Source organism: Urocampus carinirostris, chromosome 3, assembly GCF_059441175.1.
Source record: "Urocampus carinirostris isolate Australia breed hairy pipefish chromosome 3, RoL_Ucar_1.0, whole genome shotgun sequence".
Lineage (NCBI taxonomy): Eukaryota > Metazoa > Chordata > Actinopteri > Syngnathiformes > Syngnathidae > Urocampus > Urocampus carinirostris.
Window position 1 is genome coordinate 15,569,534 of NC_142351.1, and position 23,998 is coordinate 15,593,531.

The window sequence follows — 23,998 nt, forward strand, 5'->3', positions numbered from 1 at the left end:
TGTGCGAGGTACAACACTCTCGGGGCATAATGCACAAAAAAGCACGGTCATTTTTTGAACAAAGCCCCATTCGTCTGTCCACGCTGGCTGGAGAAAGCGCGGTCTTTTGGTTCGAGGAGCTGTCATGATTCGTTCATTTATCGCGCGCGTGTGTTTCATTGGCTGGGTTAAAACACGGATCTCTCCTCTGCGAGGCGCCGGGCAAACACACACTGAAAAACCCACGTAAAGCCTAATGTAAAGCCTTTAAATAACACGGCACGCAACTGAAAATGTCTAAATTTCAGGTAAATGCACATTAAAAAAAAAAAATCATTGTTATTTTGCCGTGCGCTCGCGTGCCACTGGTTAACCCCTCGCGTGCCACTGCTGGCACGCGTGTCATAGGTTGTCAACCCCTGGCCTAAAGGGACATGGAGGTGCTAAAAAACACAATTCTCAGTGAAAAATATAATTCATTAAAAAAAACGATATTGTAAAGACAAATGTAGATATGCTTTATTCGTACAGCACTCTACAACAATCCTTTTGTCACGGTTGCCATGGCGCCCAATTGGCCCTGCCCGTGTGGCAACAGCTGCGGCTCATTAACAGATTGTCTTTCAGTCTTTTTAAGCTCAATGCGCTCTCTCTTACTTGGTCAGTCCGTCAGCAAACCTCTGCCCCGCAAGACGTGGGTTCTGGCTCGGTCCTGTTTTCCTGTTGATATTTCCAGTCCGGTATTGTTCCCGTTTTTTTGTCCTGTCTAATATTGGTTTCCAGTTTTGTTCCCGTCAATTTTTGTCCTGTTTATCCTCCTCTCCAGTTTTCATTCCCATCTTGTTTGTCCTGTTTATTTTTGATATCCTGTTTCATTATCTATCCTGTCTGTCTGTCCCATCCTGTCCGGTATCTACTCCATCTGTCCGATATCAACTCAGGCAATTGGTATCGATCTCGTTGGTCTCTGGCATCCTGTCAATCCACGCATGACTCCCCATTTTCTGTAAAATAACAGGCTTGTGTGAGAATGTCGCGCGTTTGGGTCCTGATCCATTTCTGGTTCTTGACACCTTTTTGTGTACCAGAGCATTTTTCAGTAAATAAAAAAGAAGTTTTTTTAAAAAAAAACTTAAAATAAACAGAATTCAAAAGGATTGAACAAATAAAAGTGACGCCATACTACAGAGTATTAAAAGCTATCCTGAAGATGTAGGTTTTTAGCCTGCATGTAAGGTAGGTATTGATCCAAACAATAGGCAGAAACACATGAACTGTTATATAAACATGCATTTTTCTTTTAAATACTGGGTAGGGGGCAGCACGGCGGCGCAGTGGTTAGCGCATGTGCGGCACAGTTCAAGTCATGGGAACCTCCTGCGTGGGTTCAAATCCAGCTCCAGACTTCCTGTGCGGAGTCTGTATGTTCTCCCTGTGCTTGCGTGGGTTTCCTCCGGGCACTCCGGTTTCCTCCCACATTCCAAAAACATGCATTTCAGGTGAATTGGCCGGTCCAAATTGTCCCTAGGTGTGAATGAGCGAGTGAGTTGTCTGTCCCCGTGTGCCCTGCGATTGGCTGGCAACCAGTTCAGGGTGTCCCCTGCCCACTGCCCGATGATTGCTGGGATGGGCTCCAGCACCCCCGCGACCCTAAATGATAAAAGCTCCAAGCCTAATCTATTCAAGTGACATTGGGCTAAACTTTAACCGTATTCAAAGAACCGTGACCTGTAAGAACAGACCCTACAACAACAATCTTAAGTCAAAATATCCATCAGTTCAAGAAATGGTACAAATGTATACAGATATGAATATTGCCTTAACTCATCCAGAGTTAATCCTGTATTTGTATCTTTTTAATAATCGTAATATTTTATGTATGAATGTATATAGTTTCCGTGCTTTCTTGGGCAGCACGGCGGCGCAGTGGTTAGCGCTTGTGCGGCACAGTTCATGTCATGTCGTGGGTTCAAATCCAGCTCCAGACTTCCTGTGCGGAGTCTGTATGTTCTCCCTGTGCTTGCGTGGGTTTCCTCCGGGCACTCCGGTTTCCTCCCACGTTCCAAAAACATGCATTTCAGGTGAATTGGCCGGTCCAAATTGTCCCTAGGTGTGAATGAGCGAATGAGTTGTCTGTCCCTGTGTGCCCTGCGATTGGCTGGCAACCAGTTCAGGGTGTCCCCTGCCCACTGCCCGGAGATGTCTGGAATGGGCTCCAGCCCCCCCGCAACCCTAATGAGGATAAGCGGTATGGCTGATGAGATGGGAGATGAGGTATATAGTTTCTTAGTTTTATTACGCTGGCACTGTGTGGACAAAGAATATCATTGTGCAGGGAATCGTGGTTCTTTACTGTGCATATGACAAACACTGAATCTCATATCCGTCCATTATCTGCACTGCTTATCCTCAGTAGGGTTGCGGGGGTGCTGGAACCCATCCTAGCTATCTTCGGGCAGTGGACACCCTGAACTGGTTGCCAACCGGTCGCAGGGCACATAAGGACAGACAACTCACTTGCTCATACATACCTAGGGACAATTTGGACCGGATAATCAAACCGATATGCATGTTTTTGGAATGTGGGAGGAAACCAGAGTGCCCGGAGGAAACCCAACCAAGCACGGGGAGAACGTGCAAACTCCACACAGGAGGTTCGATCTCATGACCTCAGACCTGTGCCGCACACGCACTAACCACTGTGCCGCCATGCTGCCCTGAATCTCATTATATATATATATATATATATATATATTTATATATATATATATATATATATTTAGTGTGTGTGTCTACGTGTAACAGAATTGTATGAGTGCAAATGTATATATGTAGCCTGTGTACAGTATATGTATGTATTTCAGTGCACATGTGAATGTGTATGTATGTATCTATCTATCTACCGAACTTGGTCATTTCCCTCAAGAGGGGTGACCGGCAGCAAGACAAACACATACAAAAACAAAGAAAATTTTAAAAAAAGCAAAAAGTTGCAAAGAATACACACAAAAATTTTGGACCATGGCCAACCCAAATGCCCATACACCCAAACAGGTTAAGCACCTCGGCACCTAAGTCGGTCATGCTTTCGTCCCTCCAGATGAAACGGGACACAAGAAAGCGGCCATGTCACTCGGGTCAGGGTGACACAACACTCTTTTGTTCAACAGCTGGGCCTGAGTTTTCACTGGTTTACCCCTGCCACATCATACAGGTGCCCTGCCCATCCCTTAGAACGCATCCACACATCCCACTATCCTTTTACAACACCTCTCCACTCATTCCTATCACCAACAAGAGCTCTAGCTTCCACTACATTGAGACCTCTTTCCTGCAGTGCACTCATCCGTCCACGTCAATCGCGGCCTTCCTCTTGGTCACCTTCCATTTCCTTCTGCTCTGTAGATCCTCTTCAACATTTGGTCCTCATCCATCCTCTCCATGTGTCCAAACCAACCCAGGTGGTTGGATGGTCGGTTGGTATGTGTGTATACCCATATATATTTGTTTTTTAAAGGGGTGATAGCTAATAAACTATGCTACTGCTCACCCTTTTTTTTTATATGTATTGTTTTCTTCTCCTTTGTGTTTTTGTAGCTTCCGCATTTGTTTATCCATTTTACATGTTTTTGTTCTGAGAAAGTATGACCATAACCAGGAAGCCTTGAAGTACTTGTAATGCATATTCAGGATAAATGACAACAACACTACTTATTTATGTTTTAACTGTAATTGTGTTTTTAACCTGTCTCTTTGCCATTTCTGTAAAGCACTTTGAATTGCCTTGTGTATGAATTGTGCTATACAAATAAACTTGCCTTGCCTTTTTGGGAAAATTATTATTCACAGGATATGCTGTGAAAAAGGCATTTTTGTCCAAGGATGTCAACTGAGAAAAACATGTATTGCCTTCAACCTGGCTCTTATTTTGCTGAGTTTTTGACATTAAAACAGAAACACCAAGAGGACTTGGTAATAGTTTCACTATTTGTTGAGCTAAATTGCTGTGGCACAATTACGTGAGAAAGCCTGCTCTCAATCAGAAGCACTTAGGCTTTGCCTTTGAATTCCAAGTGACTGTTAAGCAGTAATAAGAATACGATAACATCAAATGGGTTTTTTCTGTGTTTATTTGGAAGACATTATAAAACAATTCTATTTTCTCCTAGAGAAATATGGACCCAAGTGTACAAATGAAACCTTTTTTCCCCTCATTCACGTAGTGATACGCGAGACAAGCATGTTTTGTACTGTCTTTTGATACCATCTTTTTAAATAGACAAGTTAAATAACAATTGTCCGATACCCCAAGTAAAAAAAGAAAACGGCTTGTGTCAAACAAGACAATACGGTGATGATTCCGTGGTGTGCACAGAAGTCCAATTCTACTCGCACACGTATTCAAATCTACTAAAAGCTTTATGCAAAAGACCGATGTGTTCGTGCACGTTGATTATGACAGGGAAGAGTAATGAAGTGAAACTAATAATGGAATACATGCTAAAGGAATAACGACCGTAAATGCTACAAATAAGCCTCACACAATACATACAAAATACAAATAATCATTCCGCGCTGCGCAATGATGGTCACAAAAGAGGACAGCAAAGAAAACAAAAACAAAAAACAAAAGCATGTGTAACAGTTGAAATACATTGATTAATATGGGGGGGGGGGAATCTTGGAACATGACAAGATATGTATATCCGTAAATATACACTTGTTTTCATTTTGGGAATACACAATCCTGTTGGCAAAAAAAAAAAAAAACCTACGATTGTATGATTCTAAAAACAAAATGGAAGAGCACACTTACTCCCAGGGAACACCTCACACAATAACTGTTTAAATCTGTTCCAATGCTTAAAGGGACAATGTTAGTGTTATTTAGCGCCTCCTGGTGATTAAAATAGGACACATGTTAAACAATATTGACCTGAACAATAGCGCGCAGCCCCACAGTGCGTAGGTCAAGGGTTCTTTTGCAACTACTACGGCCTTCCCGTTTGCATTTTCTCCCTGTGCGTGTGTAAGTTTTCTTCCACATTTCAAAAACATGCATGTCAGGTGAATTGGCCGGTCCAAATTGTCCCTAGGTGTGAATGAGCGAGTGAGTTGTCTGTCTGTGTGCACTGTGACAGGCTGGCAACCAGTTCAGGGTGTCCCCCGCCCACTGCCTGAAGATATAGGGGATGGTACAGTTTGGTCTGTTTCGAGTCTGTAGCTTGTTTTTAACAGAACAATGTGTAATATTTGACCACTAAATGTCGCTGTATTGAGTAATGACACCAAAAAGGAGTGCATTTAAGCACAAGAAAGAATACAGACTACAGAGACACAAAGTAAATGCGCTTTTTAAGTCAATGAAAACCTCCCAAAGCGCTTTACAATGTGCCTTTTACAAACTAACCGATAGCAGCGTCAGCCATGCAAGGCATCTAACTTGCCATCGAGAGCATTAGGGATTCAGTGTCTAGCCCAATAATATACATACATATAACATATACATATTACTCGGAAGAACCTGCGACCTCTTGATCCCAAGATGAGTGCTCTACCTCCTGAGCTAATGCTGCCCTGAGTGCCCAGACTGACATCTTTCGTCTGCCTTCCTACCCGGTCTTTCACTGGTTTTTGTTTTTGGGAGGGTGGCATCCATTTTAGGTAAATGGCAGACAAGGATTCAGCTTCCTTCACATGAGGTTAATGTTATATAAAAAAAATAAAAGAAAATTTCTAGACCTACAAGTATTTAAAAAAGCACATTTAAATTATAAGTTAATTCATTTAAAAAAATAATAGTATGATTAAGTGTTTTTACCATTAGGAGGCGCTGAATAATACACATGTCCCTTTAAATGACCTAATACTCACACTTCTGACAGGTTTGTTGCAATATGCACTTCTGTGTAAAATTCATCGAATTGTATTTATCAAGACAGAATATTTCATCCTTGAAGAAGCTCAGATTTAGTCGTGTTCAGTCTCATGCAAAAGGTGTAGCATCCCGCTATGCGGAGTAATGGAAGCAATGTTGCCTAGCAAACTGCAGTCCAGACAACCTTTCCAGAGGCTGTGGTTTAAAGAGGGTGCCAAGATGCACACCTCCTACCATCGTGTCTGACAGATACCAAAAATATATAATGAGTACAACTGTACCAGCAGTGAATATTTTCTACAATGATTAAAAAATAAATTCTGGGAAAATATTTAGCAAGGTTTGTGATAGAATCCAGCTATTTGAAACATGCTTTAGAGTTATAGACATCTATTTGGATTATTTCACCAGACAAAGAGAACACACACACACAGCTAAATAACAATTATTATTTAAGAAACAGTGAAATGGAGTCCAGTTCAGGGGCACATTTATCTTAGTATAAAGCAAGGTATAAGTACAAATTGAATTAAACAACAAAAAGGTTCCAAATCACAAACTGGGAACCTGTTTCATAAACTATCGTAAATGCAATAGTGCAAATGTGACAGGCAATGTATTTTCAAGTAATAAAGACACAAAAGTGGTGTGAATTCTGAAAATATTAAGCCATAAAAACATGAACGGCTTGGAAGCTCAGAGGCAGAGAAAAGTTTCTTTGGTAATTAAGGCAGGTGAACAAAACATTAAGTATGAAATCGTATCGTCCTTTGTTTTTGTTTTTTCATTATTAATACCAAAATATTTTCACTTTGTATTTCACAGCTGATACAAGTTAATTTAGACATCGTTTTGGACTGATTAAGGTTCTGCTGTTGTAAGTCCAGAGTTTGGCAAAAAAATAAAAACTTTGGACAGGGGACTGTCTAAGTGTTCTAAGCTGTAGATATTTGATACTGAGCAAGAAAATATACTGAATGTGACATTCACAAGTGATTGGAACCTTATTTTTGCCTTTCACACATCTGCTTCTAGGGCCTGGGGACCCCCACCTTTAGCCTTGATTTGGATCCAGGCATCTCCCAGTGCCTTAGCAAAGTGGTCATCCACTGAGCCTGAGATGGAGACAGAGTTTGACACCACGTTGGTCGCGGGCTCGGTTTCTTTGTAGTTTTTGCCCAGGCTGCGGCGGAAGTGTTCCTCAATCACAGGATCACAAACTGTATTATCTGAAAAGTAAGTGTGTTTTAACAACCACAACTACTTAATGTCTACTGACATCAACAATACGTCTCAGTAGATTTATACAAATCCAACGCAAGTCTGACACCTAGTGGTAAAGACATCCAACATCATATTCTGAGGTAAACGGATTCATTGTTGCATTTTCCATCAATAAAAAGAACCTTTAGAATACTATTTCATGGTTTGAGTGTCACAAAATAGTGGCTAGTTGTACGTTTCTAGCTCTTAATCTGTCCGATTTATCCCCGGACTCAATGTACTGTGATTGCCTGCCAGCCTGTTTAAGGCGTCTACAGTCCAACTGACCCAAGATAGCTGGGATAGTTTGGCCTCAGCACACGCGAACCCTGAGAGTGCAAATGTCAAGAGATTAATAAATGGATTTATTATTCAGTTATAAAATAAGCAATGTTATTGAATTAGAATGTATTTATCGAAATTACGCTTTAATATCTAATGAAGGAAATACATTGTTTTACATGCATGACAAAAAGACAAACGTACAGTGCACTCAATTAAAATTACGTTACAAAATGGCCGAAATGAATTGCGATGCACATTTAAATTTGAATCTGACCGGTTAAAATTCACATTAAAATACAAACACGGTATATCGATTCAAATGGAAATTACATGGGCCAGAATCACTTTTCTAATAAACTGTGCAGCCTTACGTAATGAGTTTACAAATGGCAGGAAATCACTAAAAATTAACTGAGTTTTGGAGAGGCTCAAGAATACATCATCAGAAGGCATTCTCAATTAAAGTGGGCTTTCTATCGTGCCTAGCATGCTCTTTTAGTCGATCACTAACCGTTATAAACTGACATTGAGAAGGGGGAAAAAAAAATGCATTTTGAGTTGTTTAAAGAGTCAAAAGTCAAATACTGAAAAAGGGATGTTAGGTAGAACTTTAAAATGTTTTTATATCTGCTTTCATGAAATAATCCATTTATAAATATAAAATAACAAAATGTACTGAATGGAAGTATTTCTCCACCGGTGTGAAACTAATGTGCTCCAGGGAATTGTCCCAAAAATGTACTTAAAGTTTGCTGAATGGTCCAAACTATCTGCCATATGGGGCAAGTTTGCACATTGAATGTTGTAATATCTGGTTAGATTGGGTAAAAAAAAACCTGAACAATGATAACAGCGAGTTCTCCATTATGAATAGTGGGCTGACACCTTTTATAAGTCCTAACTCTGACACTCAGTCAAATCTCACCTTACTTATTGTAAAAACACCTTTTACCAAACATACACAACTTGGGTTATGTTGTCGCTCTAGGAATGGAACGATGTTTTTAAGTAATGTCCTCCTGTGACTCATCCAAACAGTGCTTTGGCCACACAATCCTATTGACACATAGCTTACCATTGGTCTTTCTCTCGTCTGAGGTCGGGCTTGAAGAGCAGCCGTTCATATGGCAATGGGAGAGTTTACAATTGCGGTTGCTTGCAGGAGCGCATGTAATAACAGAGGGGCGATTCTATAGATGGACGGAAAAAAAATATTAGTTTGTTAAAGACAACAGTTTTTTTCCTCACCGCCCTCCTTAGTTGCACAACACACGGGAGTTATAGCCACTCCCTCCAATCTAATTTTCAACTGTGGTAAAGTTGCCATGTTTTGTCCCCTCCCGTGATGTGAGGATGCCCGAGTTCTTAAAGCAGACAATGAGGACATGCTGACGGCCGTACCTGCTGCCGCTCAACAGCTGCACTGAGAACAGACCTCTCCGTGCCTCCGACCGCATTGTCAATGTTGCTTTTGGCCAGAGCTGGTGGCTGGTTCACAGCATAAGTAGAAATGGAAGAATACAAATGATTCTCATGGAGATCGTTTGAGGAAGAGCTGATGTACTCCACAGGACCGTGGCTCATGCTCCAGTGTTCATTGCGGTTGTTTCCAACAGAGGGCCGAGACCTTCATAAAAAAATGTAATGATAAATAAATTAATTTAAATAACTTAGGTTTGTACATTGGGGTCAGTGATATAACCATAATGTGATCTGGTATATTGTCATTTATTTGGCTTCTTTTGTGTTTGTATTTAATTCTTAACTGAATACAGCTTTGAGAGCGGTTTTGTATGTCACCCCGGTGCAACACCACACAATACACTTTCACACGTATCCATCATTTTTTACAAGATTCAAATGCACAAAAAAGATACCAAAGCATTGTCATTTCTTTTATTTTTCAGTAGAGACTGATTGTCCAATCTCAACAGTATTCAATTGCTGTTGAGGTCAACATGTGCTAAGAGGCAACACCAGTTCACATTATCCAGAAGTCCATATACGGGCAGCGCCTACGGATTGCCAAATGGCTCTTTGCCAGTGTCAGTGGAGTGGAGTAACTGCAACTTTAGTGTTTTGGGAGAAACATGACTTAAACAATTATTAGTGACAATGTAGAACATTGGTTCTCAACTGGTCTGACTTCAGGTACCATCAACCCACCCTAATTACATGTCGCAACCTAAATAAAGAATTAAAAAAATTCAATTTTTCAAATTTGTTGGATAAAAGAATTGTGCTGTTTTAGCCAGAGATAGTAGAGTATATTCACAAAAAATGACCAGCAAAACTAAAATGATTTCAAATAATAATATTCGCTTTGATGCTCAATTAGCTGCATTTTTAATGAAATTCTAGTTCTTTCACAGTGGCTTTGTCCTCAAGGTAATAAAATCCATATCTCATCTATTCTCTGCTATATCCAAGTTTGGCCATGCTAAATATTAGTACAAAAAAACAACAAAAACAACAATCAACTAATGGTCTTTTTCCGTGGTCTCAAATGGTGGGTGTCAACTCTTATTTGGAGGGCATTTTCGCCATCTACAGTTGAGAAGTTTATATGACCTTGAGTTATTTTTTTTACTTTTTAGCATTATTTTGCCAAGGCTAAGGCCCACGACCCACTAAAAGCAGGTTCGCGACAGGATTTTGTGTCATGACCCACCAGTTTAAAAACGCTGGTGTAGAACAATATAGTGAGAACAGAAAAATAATGGTTGTGCTTCACTAAATGCATACAACAAGGGTGCCTGTAAATATTATATATTATAATCCTTATCATAATAATCCTTATCATTATAATATTTTTACAATTATCAATTGTGACAGTGTGATATTTGAAGCAAGGAGTAAGCATATTAAGGATTTACCGATATGGGTTTTTCAGGGCCGATACCGATTACCGTAAAATTCTCAGTATAAGGCGCACCTAATTATAGGCCGCACCCAGTACATTTTTAAAACATTTTGTACATACATAAGCGGCACCTAACTATAAGCCGCACGTGGCTACATTGAAACACGAGATAATCACAAAGTAAGACGGTACACAGAAAGAGTTTTAATAATATACGGTACCTTAGCGTTCCGACGGGCCACTTCTGGAGCAAAGATTTTTTATTTTAAATTGTCATATGATTTTTTTTTTTCCATTTTGCCCACCCTATGTGTACACTAAAGTTGGGTAACCACAGCCAATTTCATGTCTCTAGTAATTACTGCTTTTCTGATAGTGTCAGTAAAGAAAGCCCATGAATTATTGCACAAGAGGCTAGTCTTTGCATTAAAAAATAATATACTTACAGGTGAGTTGCGAACAATCTGCTCATTTTGGTCATGTGGTCGTCGACACGATTCGTTTGGTCCGTTTTTTGTTCATCGCCATACTTCCGTTTGTTTGGGCAAAGGGGAGGGGGCCCGCTTATATTTGATACAGCAGAGGGCAGCGAGGGTGTCCTGGACTCATCTGCTGGAATGAATAATCACATACGATTAAAATAACACAGCAGGCCCATAAGGAAGACACTGCTTTTTATAAACTCTTAGGGAACTGGTTAAGCGTACAAAAGGTAGGTGTGCCGCTCCAGTGAAAATTTCCAGTCTTACAACCCACATAGCAGTAAAACACATGTCAAACATCACACTGGACGCAAAAATAACAATAAATCCTTGCAGCAAGTTAGAAAGACAACATGACAGGACATTTAACTGAAAAAAAAACAGTATCAAGATCTTGAGCTTGGAAGCATGTTGTCTGCAAGATTTTCATCACTGTAATACATAAACAGCAATCATGAAATTCATTTGAACATGGGAGTATAGCGCAGCCATTATTACTGCAGTATATAAACCCCGAGTTGAAAAGATCATAAGAATAGTTTCCAATTATGTCGCCACAGCTGTACAAGCCCTCTGAATGAACTTTTGTCTGGCAGGATCAAACAGACCAGAGAGCCAATTGAACAAAGTCACCCCTTCCGTCCATGAAGATAGTTAGGTTGAGCAGTTTGGACCTGTACTAACCGGCAGGGCTGCACAATTAACCGGAATCTAATGGATACTGGTGAAAGCACTAAGTCAAGCAGCTGGGGGCACAACTGGCCACCAAGATAAACATTAGCAGCTCATTATATTGAAATTGAATTGATCAATTAAATCAGACTCTGAGGAAAGTCAGAAGAGTGCAAAGAAAAGCTGATCATCAGCGGGTGCTGCCTGAATTTTTATTGCTTCCGGATATCGACTGAGGTGTCTTCTTAAGAGAAAGCTAACAGGCTAACAACTCTTAAGCTACCACTGCTAAACGTGGCTAGTCCCCAACGCCAGATCCATTACAAACGAAACGGAGGTGGCTGTCTGATCATTTTGTACTAGGCCACTTAAAAAATAATTGTAGGCTTGTAGAGACTTGTAAGCTCCATGTTGGTCCTGGATGCAGGCACTTAATTTTTGAACATTGGGATATGTACTATATAGGTAGCTTTCCACATTGTCACTCCGGTTACTTGGTAAGAATTCTTAGGCACCTTTGCCCCCAATTTCTCCAAATCAGGGGCTCTGCTTAAAGCACCGTGTGTGTTTGTTTCCTTCTGTTATCATATTTCCCTTGCATGACAGAACAACTCACTTTGATCAGTAAATTAAAAAAGCCCGCTTCACTATTGATAGATTTTGCGTGATGTCATATGAATCCCCAACCTTAAAAGTCCGCCATTTTGGATGGCTACACCAGACACCCCCCGACCTTCGCTGGAGCAATAATCAATCAATCACACCAGACACGGTTTGATTTTGTCACAGGTCTACACAAATTTTGTTGGATGTTGAAATGAAAGAGTAATACCCAAAGCGTTGTTTTTTTTTTGTGACTTTACCATATATTTTTAAGTAGCGTTACCTGGTGAGGGAAGGCCAAAAAGAGAACCTCACTTGCAATGTGCTCTTCTGTGAAAGTGGGCGAGTGCCATAAACCCTAAGTGAAAATATTGTGCCATTTCCTGGCCGAACTTTGCTCTAAAGAAAGCCTAACCGAATAGAGGGCAACCTTATGAGAGGAGGGCAGATAGGCTTCAAATTAAGGCAATGCAACCTACAGGGATGGCCCGGGCATTCTTTACAGAGCGCCTTGCTGCTGACAGTGCACCGTAACAAGTGCCAGAGATCTCCTTATTTGAATCTAAACCCTACGGCACATGCTTTTTTCTCGAGAGCGTATGGGTCATGCTTATACATCAGTGAACATTTGTTTTCGTAACTTAGCCTGCAATGTTAAACGACAACCAAACTAAAGCTTTGACTGCCATATTTAGAAAGTACAATTCATGCGTTTGATACCTCCCGTCTCGTTTACTGTAATGCACTACTCTCCGGTCTCCCGAAGTCCAAAATCAAGAGCCTTCGGCTGGTACAAAATGCTGCAGCGAGGCTTTTAACGAAGACAAGAAACTTTGATCCCATTACCCCGATTTTAGCTAACCTGCATTGGCTCCCTGTTAGTCTAAGATGTGATTTTAAAGTTCTGTTGGTGGTATACAAAACCATACATGGACTTGCTCCCTCATATATTTCAGATATAATTTCCCCCTATGTTCCGTTCCGGAGGCTTCGCTCTGAAAACGCTGGTCTACTAGTGATCCCAAGAGCCAAGAAGAGATCCGCAGTTTCGAGGGCGTTCTCCATTCGGGCCCCGGTGCTGTGGAATGCTCTTCCCCCTGAGATTCCATCTGCAACCTCAGTGGAAATGTTTAAATCTAAGCTTAAAACACACTTCTATCTATAGGATATGACTAACCTATATTTTATGTTGACAATATCTCTGTATTATTTGCCCTCATGTAGGTTTTAGATCAGGTGATGGTGTCATAATAGTCTGTGGTTTGCAATAACCTGTGGTCTGTGCTGCCCTTTGAGACTATTTGTGATTAAGGGCTATTCAAATAAACATAACATGGTTTGGCAAAGAAATATGGGTGAGGTAAACTAACACCCAAAAAAGTACGATCACATAACACCGATTTTGGCTAACTTGCACTGGCTCCCAGTTAGCCAAAGATGTGACTTCAAAGTTCTCTTAGTATTGTACAAAATCATACATGGACTTGCTCCCTCTTATCTTTCAGATCTGATCTGCCCCTATGTCCCGGTCCGAAGCCTACGATCTGAGAGTGCCGGTCTTCTGGTGATCCCGAGAGCAAAGAAGTGTTCTGCTGGTTCGAGAGCGTTCTCCATTCGGGCACCGGTGCTGTGGAATGCTCTTCCCCCTGAGATCCGATCCGCAACCTCAGTGGAAATGTTTAAATCTAAACTTAAAACTCACTTCTACTCCATTGCTTATGAATAATAACCTACTCTTCTTGTCGACTGAAAAATAGTCTGTGTAACATAGTATACTAATCTGTGAAGCCCTTAGAGACTTATTGTGATTAAGGGCTATACAAATAAAAATGACTTGACTTGACTTGACTTTACTCGGGTTGGCTTTCACGTAGTTAAGAACTATCAATTAAAGTTGATGCTCATGTTTTTTTGCCAAGTAAGATGACAACAGCGCCAGGCATGATGCGTAAATGGAAAACAGTCTATTCTCCTTAACTACATGAGAAATAATATTGCAGATGCCAGAAAAAAATAATTCTTCTTAGTAGTCATTTCATTACATGACGAGAATGTCACCTCCATAGTGCAGTCTCCCAATGTTGTTGTTCATCTTATCCAGGTACTGAGAGTTCAACAGGTCCATTCTAGGCAACAGCATTTACACGAACAGGCTCGCTGCTGACATTGGAGCAAGCAGGCAACATTGGTGAAGACGACAAACGTGTCTCCTACAGAATAACAAATAAAATGTGAATGTAATATGCTGTTGGGAAAACATTGTAATTACGATACTGAGCAGTGTGGGGTCTGTCGCTAGCATTCTAGTCATATAACCAAAGCAACGACTAGGCTAGCTAACACACCAGGTAATGTTTTACTTGTCACGTTAGTTCAATATGATGATAACATTTTAAGAGTCACATATTTTCAATAGAATTCCGCGTTAGCTAGTCGAATGGCTAACTTCAACGGGCGACAAACTTGCTAGCTAACTTTAGCATTTGCAACAACTAGCCGCCAGCTCGTCGCCAACTTTACCGTCGTCTTTGTTTCCAAGCAGTAGAATAAAGCCAACGACTTACAAATCTGCCGCGGTGCGTCTACTGTGTCCAGCAGCAGTAGTTTAAACCGATAGTCAAAATTGTATAAAACTGTTTGGCTGCCAGGCGCATTAAAAACACGAAAGGACCAACTTGCGAGCACCGACTGTCTCTCTTACTCCGTTTGTTAGCGATGTGTCGTTCGCGAAAGGAACAGCTCCAGAAGCCGGCTCTTGGAAGTGAGCAATGGGAGCCGGTGTTATGCCGAGAAATGCATCCCTGTCGAGATTTGCATCCCCTAGCTACTATAACCACTTTTACCTTGTTTTATCTCACTTTTATATCACTTTTCGGGAATGTAATGGCGAACATATGAACAAAACCACTTCGTCTTGCATTTGTTGGGAATGTAATACAACTTAAACCATTCCGTCTTTGTATTCGTTCGAACAGTAATGCACACCGTATACGAATCACTTTTGAGCAGGTAACATGTTTATTTTGCCTTTTTCTATTCAAATAGCTCGTATTGAAACTGTTATGCACTCTACCGTAAAGCTTATTTCAGCATAATAAGCTTTACGGTAGAGTGCATAACAGTTCTCAAAAGTAATTTATATACGGTGTGCATTTCCGTTCGGTTACATTCACAACAAATACAAAGACGGAGTGGTTTAAGTTGTATTACATTCCCTACAAATGCAAGATGAAGTGGTTTTGGTTATATGTTCGCCATTACATTCCCGAGAAGTGAGATAAAACGAGGTAAAAGTGGTTGTAGTAGCAAATCTCGGCAGGGATGCATTTCTCGGCATAACACCGGCTCCCCAACAATAAGGAATCAGCTCCCATTGAGACACTTTGTTTCTCTTTGGATTGCTCATTATGCATTTTTCCCCGTATGGATTCTGTGTAGTTGTCGGCCACCCGGGCGGAGACGTTTTGTAAGTTGTTCGCCCGACATAAAAGATGCACGCCCCAGGCGTCCCGGCAGACGTTATTTCAGACACTGCATTGCAGCCTGGTCATCCTGAAAGGGGAATTACCTCAAGGTTTCTTCATTTACCTCATGTTGAGGTAGTTTTTCCTTGCCCTCATGTTGGTTTCAGATCAGGGGATAGTGTGATAATAGTCTGTAGTTTGCAATTATCTGTAGTCTGTGCAGCCCTTTGAGACCTCTTGTGATTAAGGGCGATACAAATAAACATGACTTGACTATTTTAACTTTGTTTTGTATATCTGTAACTGTTTTAACTTGTTTTTCCTATGATTTTCCCTGTTAATGTCTCGTCAAGTCATGTTTGTTAATATAGGAAGTCTGAAAGGGGTGTATGGACTAAATCCCCCGTGATCCGAAACCTACATGAAGGCAAGGAAAAACTAAAAAAACCTCAGCTTGATTGTGTTTTACTTTCTTTTTTTATTCGCAGAAAGGTTCAAGTTTTTTCTTGTATTTCATCATTTATTTGTAGTTTTTTGGGTCATGTTTTTCTAAATTTCTGAGTTACTTGACTTTAAAGTTGCATTGTATGTATAGTTCAAAGTTAAATGAGTTAAGAGTTCACTATTGAGTGATAAAATATTTGCTATTATAATGTATTACAATAATAGATATTTTTTGAAACAATACACGGATTAAAGGGGCCTCTTAAAACCTGTATTATTTCTTCTTTTTTCTCAGTTTTCTTTTTCTACTTTTTAATTTTTTTTTTACTTCTCCTGCCTCGCTTTTTGCTTTTTTTTCTTGCCTTTTTCTCTGTTTCTTCTCTCTTTTTCTTATTTTTTCATTTTTTATTTTCTTTATTCTTCCCCCTCCCCTAGCTTTTTGCTTTTTTTCTTGCTTTTTTCTTTGCTTCTTCTCTATGTTTCCCCTTTTCTTTTCTTGTATCCATCTTTTGTTTTTGTTTTTTCTATAGATTTTTACATCCCTTTTTGCCTTTTTCCTTTTTCTTATTTTTTTTCTCTTTTTTTCCGTTTTTTAATTTATTTATTCTTCTATTGTGTCCTTTCTCCTTTTTGTCTTTTTTCTTATTTATTTACCCCCATTTTAAAACAATACCGTGCATACTGTTAAATACTATTTGGGAATGTATGGATTAAAACAACAAAAACAATCTTAAGAGCCGTGTGGGAGTCGAAAGAGCCGACTCTTTTAAGTGAGTCGAGCCGAAAAAGCCGGATCTCTAAAACATTTTGGAATTCCTATCACCACCGTCTGTGGACAAAGAGCTCTTTGGCGTCCTAGTGGAAGAAAAAAGTACGACACTTTTTCTCAGAGTTGAACTTAACTGTGATTTATTATCACAAGCGTGTATTACGGAGTTGATATAAATACTGTACTATCCTTATTATTTTGTATTCGGTAATCTTAAGTACAGCACACACAAAAAGAGTTGTAAATATTAATATTTTTTGCCCATTACTTTTGTCTTCATCAATTTTTCTCTTTAAAGTCTCTATTACATGGTAACCCTGGAGTGCCATGTCTAATCTCGTTGCATATAATGTTTCACAAAGTAGATATCAATTACATTGAAGACAATTCAATTCAAATGAGTAATAAATGATCTACCTCTACATTTTCAAAAGTATGCAGGTGCACGTCTGTTTTTGTCATTTATTGTGCATTGACATTTTTTGGTTTTGAAGTCATAGATTATTATTTTTGGGTGAATTGGCCTTAGATTTGTTTGACCACATACAGTGGCATGCAAAACTATTTGGCCCCCTTAAACTTTGGGACCTATTGCCACATTTCAGACTTCAAACATCAAGATATAAAGCTGTAATGTCTTGTGAAGCATCAACAATAAGTGGGACACAATCTTGAAGTGGAACACACTTTATTGGGTATTTAAAACCTTTTTAAGAAATAAAAAACGAAAAAGTGGGTGTGCAAAATTATTCAGCCCCTTTACTTTCAAGTGCAGTAAACTCCGCCCAGAAGTTCAGTGAGGATCTCTGAATGATTCACTGTTGATCTAAATGAGGAACTATGATAAATGGAATCCATCTGTGTGTAAGTTTCTGTATGAATGCACCTGCACTGTGATAGTCTCAAAGGTCTGTTTAAAGCACAGAGAGCATCATTAAGAACAAGGAACACACCAGGCAGGTCCAAGATACTGTTGTGGAGAAGTTCAAAGCTGGATTTGGATACAAAAAGATTTCCCACGCTTTAAATATCCCAAGAAGCACTGTGCAAGAAATAATATTGAAATGGAAGGAGTATCAGACCATTGCAAATCTACCAAGGTTGGGCCATCCCCCTAAACTTTCAGCTCAAACAAGGAGAAAAGTGATCAGAGATGCAGCCAAGAGGCCCATGATCACAGGATGAACTGCAGAGGTCTACAGCTGAGATAGAAGAATATGTTCATAGGACAACAATCAGTCGTATACTGCACAAATCTGGCCTTAATGGAAGAGTGGCAAGAAGAAAGCAATTTCTTCAAGATATACAAAAAAATTGTTGTTTAAAGTTTGCCACAAACCACCTGGGAGACACACCAAACATGTGGAAGAAGGTGCTCTGGTCAGATGAGACCAAAATCGAACTTTTTGGAAACAATGCAAGACGTTATGTTTGGCGTAAAAGCAGCACAGCTCATCACCCATACACACCATATCCACAGTCAAACATGGTGGTGGCAGCATCATGGTTTGGGCCTGCTTTTCTTCAGCAGGGACAGGGAAGATGGTTAAAATTGATGGGAAAATGGATGGAGCCAAATACAGGACCATTCTGGAAGAAAACCTGACGAAGTCCGCAAAAGACCTGAGACTGGGACGGAGATTTATCTTCCAACAAGACAATGACCCAAAACATAAAGCAAAAGCTACAATGAAATGGTTCACCAAAAACATATAAAGGTGTTAGAATGGCTAAGTCAAAATCCAGACCTCAATCCAATTGAGAATCTTTGGAAAGAATTGAAAACTGCTCTTCACAAACGCTTTCCATCCAACCTCACTGAGCTCGAGCTGTTTTGCAAGGATGAACGGGCAAAAATATCAGTTTCTCGATGTGCAAAACTGATAGAGACATACCCCAAGCGATTTGCAGCAGTAATCGCAGCAAAAGGTGGCGCTAAAAAGTATTAACTCAACGGGGCTGAATAATTTTGCACACCCACTTTTCGTTTTTTTATGTGTTAAAAAGGTTTAAAATATTCAATAAAGGGTTTTCCACTTCATGATTGTGTCCCACTTATTGTTGATGCTTCACAAGAAATTACAGTTTTATATCTTTATTTTTGAGGTCTGAAATGTGGCTAAAGGTCACAAAGTCCAAGGGGGCCAAATAGATTCGCAAGCCACTGTATATGGTGTATTGGGACCAATCCAGCCATATGTAGAAATAAATATATAGCTAAATAAATACCTACAAATAAATGCCGTATAAGTAAATTTGTCAGAGACCAGAACAAGCACTCGGATCCAATCGCGTCAGTTTTATAATTTATTTGGACAAGGGTCGGTGGAGCAGGCTTGGGACGTCGTCTCTTGGTGGCAGAAAGTCTCTTTGGACGAAATGGCAGCTCCGTGGTGAAACGCGTAACGAGTAACGTAGCAGGTAAGTCGGTGGCCGGGGCGGGAGAGTAGGTCGTAAACTTTTAACAGAAAAGGGTCAGGCAACGAGAAGCAGGCTTGGAATACACAAAGGGAATGTGGGTACCTTGAATGTTGGAGGCTCACTCATGGAAACGAGGAGTACACTCGAACGTCCATCTCTGGACGCTGACAGCTTAAGTAGAAAGCTTCCACCAATGAGGAAAGCGCGTTCCAGCACGCCAGCTGATTACCTCAGGTGGCTCCAGTTAGGTAATCACGACAAAATTAACACCTTAATAAATCACGTAATACCTACTTTTATGACATGATCGTAATATTTCATTTATTTATGCATTATTTTATTTTGTCTTTTATTTATTTTTGTATGAAGCGTGTCATTTATTTAAGCTTGTTCAAGGCATTTTCTAATGTGGTTGTCGGTTCGGCGAGGCTGTTGTCCAGAAGGGGATCACGGCGTTGGAGTAAGTGTAGGGGAATTACACTGCCACAAATCCATTTCCCCTTTATGCTATGTCCTCGAAAGACAAACAGCATTCATTCACAGGAAGTGACTGTCCAGCGTTATAATAAATAATTCAAACTCCAAAGTTTTCGTATGTAATCAAAACATAAATGATTTGTGTATGTGTCATGTTGATGGAGGAGTAGAGTGGTTTCAGGAAAGGAAGAGGATGTGTGGATCAGGTGTTTGCAGTACGATAGGTGTGTGAGAAATATTTTGCCAAAGGTAAGGATGTTTATTTTGCTTTCATGGACTTGGAAAAGGCATACGACTGGGTCAATAGAGAGGCGTTGTGGCAGGTGACAGTAATGTATGGAGGGGGTGGAAAGTTGTTGGAAACATTGAAGAGTTTTTATGTGAACAGCAGAGCATGTGTAAGAGTAGGGAGTGAGACAAGTGAGTGGTTGCCTATGTTGACTGGTGTGAGACAGGTGTGTGTGATGTCACCATGGCTGTTTAATGTGTACATAGATGGTGTGGTGAGAGAAGTGAATGCAAGAGTATTTGGCAGAGGTGTACAGATGATGGATAACATTGGAACAGCGTGGCAGGTAAGTCAGTTGTTGTCTGCAGATGACAGCGCTTGTGGCTGATTCTGAGGAAACATTGAGAAGGTTGGTAATGGAGTTTGGAAGAGTGTGTGATAGGCGTAAGATATGCCTGAATATTGGAAAGAGTTAGGTTATGAAGTGTTCACCTGATGGAGTGGGCATGGCGTTAGGAATAAGGTTGCATGGACAGGTGCTCAAGAAGTTGAAAGCTTTCAGTTGGTGGAATGGAGTGCGAGGTGTTGCAAAGAGTGAATCAAGGAAGCAATGTTTTAGGTGCTCTGAGGAGGGTGATGAGCAACAAGAGTATGAGTATAGATGTTAAGAGGGGACTTTATGAGTGTGTGATTGTGCCGACTCTGTTGTATGGTGCAGAGACTTGGAGCCTGAACGCAGATTTAAGAAGGAAATTAAATGTTTTGGAGATGAAGTGTTTAAGTAGTATGTTAGGAGTGACAAGATTTGATAGATTGAGAAATGAAATTGTTAGAGTCAGAACTAGAGTAGTAGTGGAACTGAGGAAGCGTGTGGATAAAAAAGTACTCTGTTGGTTTGGACACATGGAGAGGACTTTCTTGATCTTGAAACCGGGTTTATTGATCAGGACTGTTAGAACAGAAAGGTCCCTGTTTAAGACCGGGTGGAACCATGTGTTGGCCTGGAGAGGGATGGGTGCCACCAGGCTGTACTTGCCCAAGACACACCACAGGAATTGGTGCCCTTAACCCAAGTGGTTAAGGGACCAACCAATTAACTAACCAATCAACCAAACAACCAAACAACCACCCACCCGCTTGTTAACCAATTACAGAATTTCTTCCCCTTTTCCCCCTTGCTAACACTTGTGTCTGTCAACAATGTGCTCTAGTCTGATTCCATTTCCCTTGTCGTGTAAATAAATCGTAGTTTGTTCGAATCAAACGACATGCATGATTTATTTGCGCGTCTTTATTATTTTCCTTATGGACTGATCATTATTCATATCGCAGAACTGAAAAGTCGATCATTTAAAGATCAAAATACAATAGGTTTAGAGTATTGCTTCCTTCATGATAAATACTAGCAGAATATAAGGCTATTTCGAAATTTCGAATTTGTGTGGGAAACTTTAAGCACCACCTGCTGGCCAAATCAGTAACCACCGAATTAGATTCTAAACGAAATAAATACTTAAGACCTCACTTACGCCTGTCTGATCTCTGAGCAGTTAGTCAAACATTTCCCTTAGCCATATCAACAAAGTCCACATAGAAACGTCAGCAATAATTTCTTAGATGAGCATGAAGAACAGCACGTAAACGTCCTCAATGTCCAGTTGTGTTAGACACAGTTTTTTCTAGATTATTCCAGTAATCAAGATTCGAACCATGTGCGTTTGTTTCCTTTGGACAATGTTTTATGTTATTTTTAGCCTTGTTCTTGTAGAAAATATCCTAGCAATTGCAATGAACGCCCAATTTAAAAATTCCATTTTGGTAACAGTGATCTTGTCTTACAAGACATCACACTCTTTTAATTCCAAACTCTGTCAAGTCCTTTGTTATAGTATTGAGTTATTAATTTATCACCCCAAACCCCCCACCCCCCACTCACAGGCAAGATCATTTCAGAATGAGTGGCCATTTGTATACATGTTATGACAAATAATTTGCAGTTTACCCCTATTTTGAAAGGACGGCAGTAGCTCAGGAGGTAGAGCGCTCGTCTTGGGATCAAGGGATCCCAGTTCGAATCCCGGCTCGTCCGTATTACATGTCGAAGTTTCCTTGGGTAAGACACTGAACCCCTAATACTCCCAATAAGCAGGTTAGCGTCTTGCTGCAATACAAGGCCGCTATTGGGAAATGTGGAGCACATTGTAAAGCACTTTGGGAAGTCATTGACTTGAAAAGCGCTATATAAAAGCAGATCATTTCATTTACATGTGGATCAACAGATTCAACTTTCCGGATTTTCGCCAGAAGAGTCGTTACTAAAAATACCACTTTTCTCAAATCACTCGTCTGTTAGAATTCCAGTACACTATTGGTTTGCAACCAGTACCTCCACCTATCTGATGAAAACCGCTAAATTGTGTACTAGGGGAGTCTGGGACACTTTCCTCTAAATTTATTTTCCCAGCCGTTTCCGTGTTAGTGATACAGTTAATTGAGTGAATTTCATTTGAAAAACAGAAATGTAATAATAACGTATTTATCAAGCTTCTGGGATACGATTGAATGTCATATTGCTTTTTCTGTGAGTATAAATTTGGCTAGATTTAATCGCACAGCAGCGCTTTTTGACAAGACCATACCAGTCAAATGAAAAGTCTACAAAGGCAAGCTACGAGATCGCGATGCCGAGGTCACTGAGTACGTTGTCACTATCGCATGAGTTTTCCAGCTAAATTAGTTGTTTTACTTAATTGTAACATTATTACTTGGATTATCACATTATTTGTGTAGTTGTTATAATGCACATTATATTTATCCACATATTTTAATTAAGTATTTACTTGCTCTATGTATTCTTTCAGGGGCGGCACAGTAGCTGAGTAGTTGGTGCATCCGCGGCTGTTCTGAGGTCATGGGATTTAATCCTCCTGTGCGGAGTTTACATGTTCTCCCAGTGCTTACGTCGGTTTCCTCCGGGCATTCCAGTTTCCTCCCGCATTCCAAAAATACGTTAATTGTCTGGTTGTAATCGTCCCTAAGTGTGAATGAGCAAGTGAGTTGTCTGTCTATGTGTGCCCTGCGACTGGTTGGGAACCAGGAAAGGGTGTCCCCTGCCTACTGCCCGGAGATAGATGGGATGGGCTCCAGTGCAGATAATGGATGGATGGATGGATGTATTCTTTCAAATCAGTGTACAGTACTTCCCCAAAAATGGTCTTATCAAACAACCTTAAAGATTCAGCTGTGTGCTAATCTCTTGCCCGTGGACTTTTTCTTTTTGCCTTGTAATGTGAGATCTGAGTGTCTGTTTGTGCTTCATGTTCCATTTTTCTGCAAATAATCCTCACTATAAGAGTGGGGCTGAAACATTCTTGCATGTCACGAGGCGTGGTGGCGTGGGGGACCGGAGGCAGGAGGCAGGAAGGGAGAACTCAAATGCGTTGACGATCCATAGGTTTTTTTTAACAAAATAAAAGTTGTCCATAACTCTGGGACATGACAAAACAAACAAGTTTCTTCCAACTCAACTAAACAAGACAAGGCATAACAGAACAGACAATGTTTAAAACTAAAACAGGACAAGGCATAACAGACCGGGGAATATGTAGATATGTATAATGAGCCAGCACCCGCAAAGCCCAGAATCCAGCCTTAAATAGCAGACACAATTAGTTGAACTGCTTCAGCTGTTGCCCAGAGGGCGGGGCAGACTGGTCACCAAGGCGACCATGACAGAGCCCCCCCTTTAAGGGACAGCTCCCGAGGTCCCAAAAAGAAAGAATTACTACCTCGCGCCCCGGAATGGTTCGACGCTCACGATTGGGGCAACCCCGCTCCATCCTCCGAACACGCAGGAACGGGGAGAGGCAGGCGCCATCTGCGTCAGGCGGATCGGAATCGGCGCTCGGCAGGGGGGGGGGGTCCGGCGGGCAAACTGGACAGGGGATAACAGACAGGCAGAACCGACGAGAACAGGACAGATAAACAGGACAGGCAAAAATCAGAAGAGTCGCACTCAGGACAGGCCGATTCAGAAGAGTCGCACTCAGGACAGGCCGATTCAGAAGAGTCGCACTCAGGACAGACCGATTCAGAAGAGTCACACTCAGGACAGACCGATTCAGAAGAGTCGCACTCAGGACAGACCGATTCAGAAGAGTCGCACTCAG

The 23,998-nt window shown here is 40.7% G+C and overlaps 1 protein-coding gene across 2 annotated transcripts; it reads right to left on the reverse strand.

Annotated features, from left to right (window-relative positions):
- Positions 1–4,091: 4,091 nt before the first annotated feature.
- On the reverse strand, positions 4,092–14,257 carry vgll4a (vestigial-like family member 4a). Of its 2 annotated transcripts, none has more exons than XM_088330821.1 (5): positions 14,084–14,257; positions 10,715–10,877; positions 8,807–9,032; positions 8,481–8,595; positions 4,092–7,086 (listed from the first exon to the last, which is right to left on the reverse strand). In XM_088330821.1, the coding sequence occupies exons 1-5, from the start codon at positions 14,163–14,165 to the stop codon at positions 6,875–6,877; spliced, it is 798 nt and encodes a 265-aa protein (XP_088186947.1). In that variant the 5' UTR covers positions 14,166–14,257; the 3' UTR covers positions 4,092–6,874. The 2 variants fall into 2 exon arrangements, with proteins under 2 accessions (XP_088186947.1, XP_088186946.1); XM_088330820.1 differs by having other exon boundaries at positions 10,715–10,880; positions 14,084–14,256.
- Positions 14,258–23,998: the final 9,741 nt, after the last annotated feature.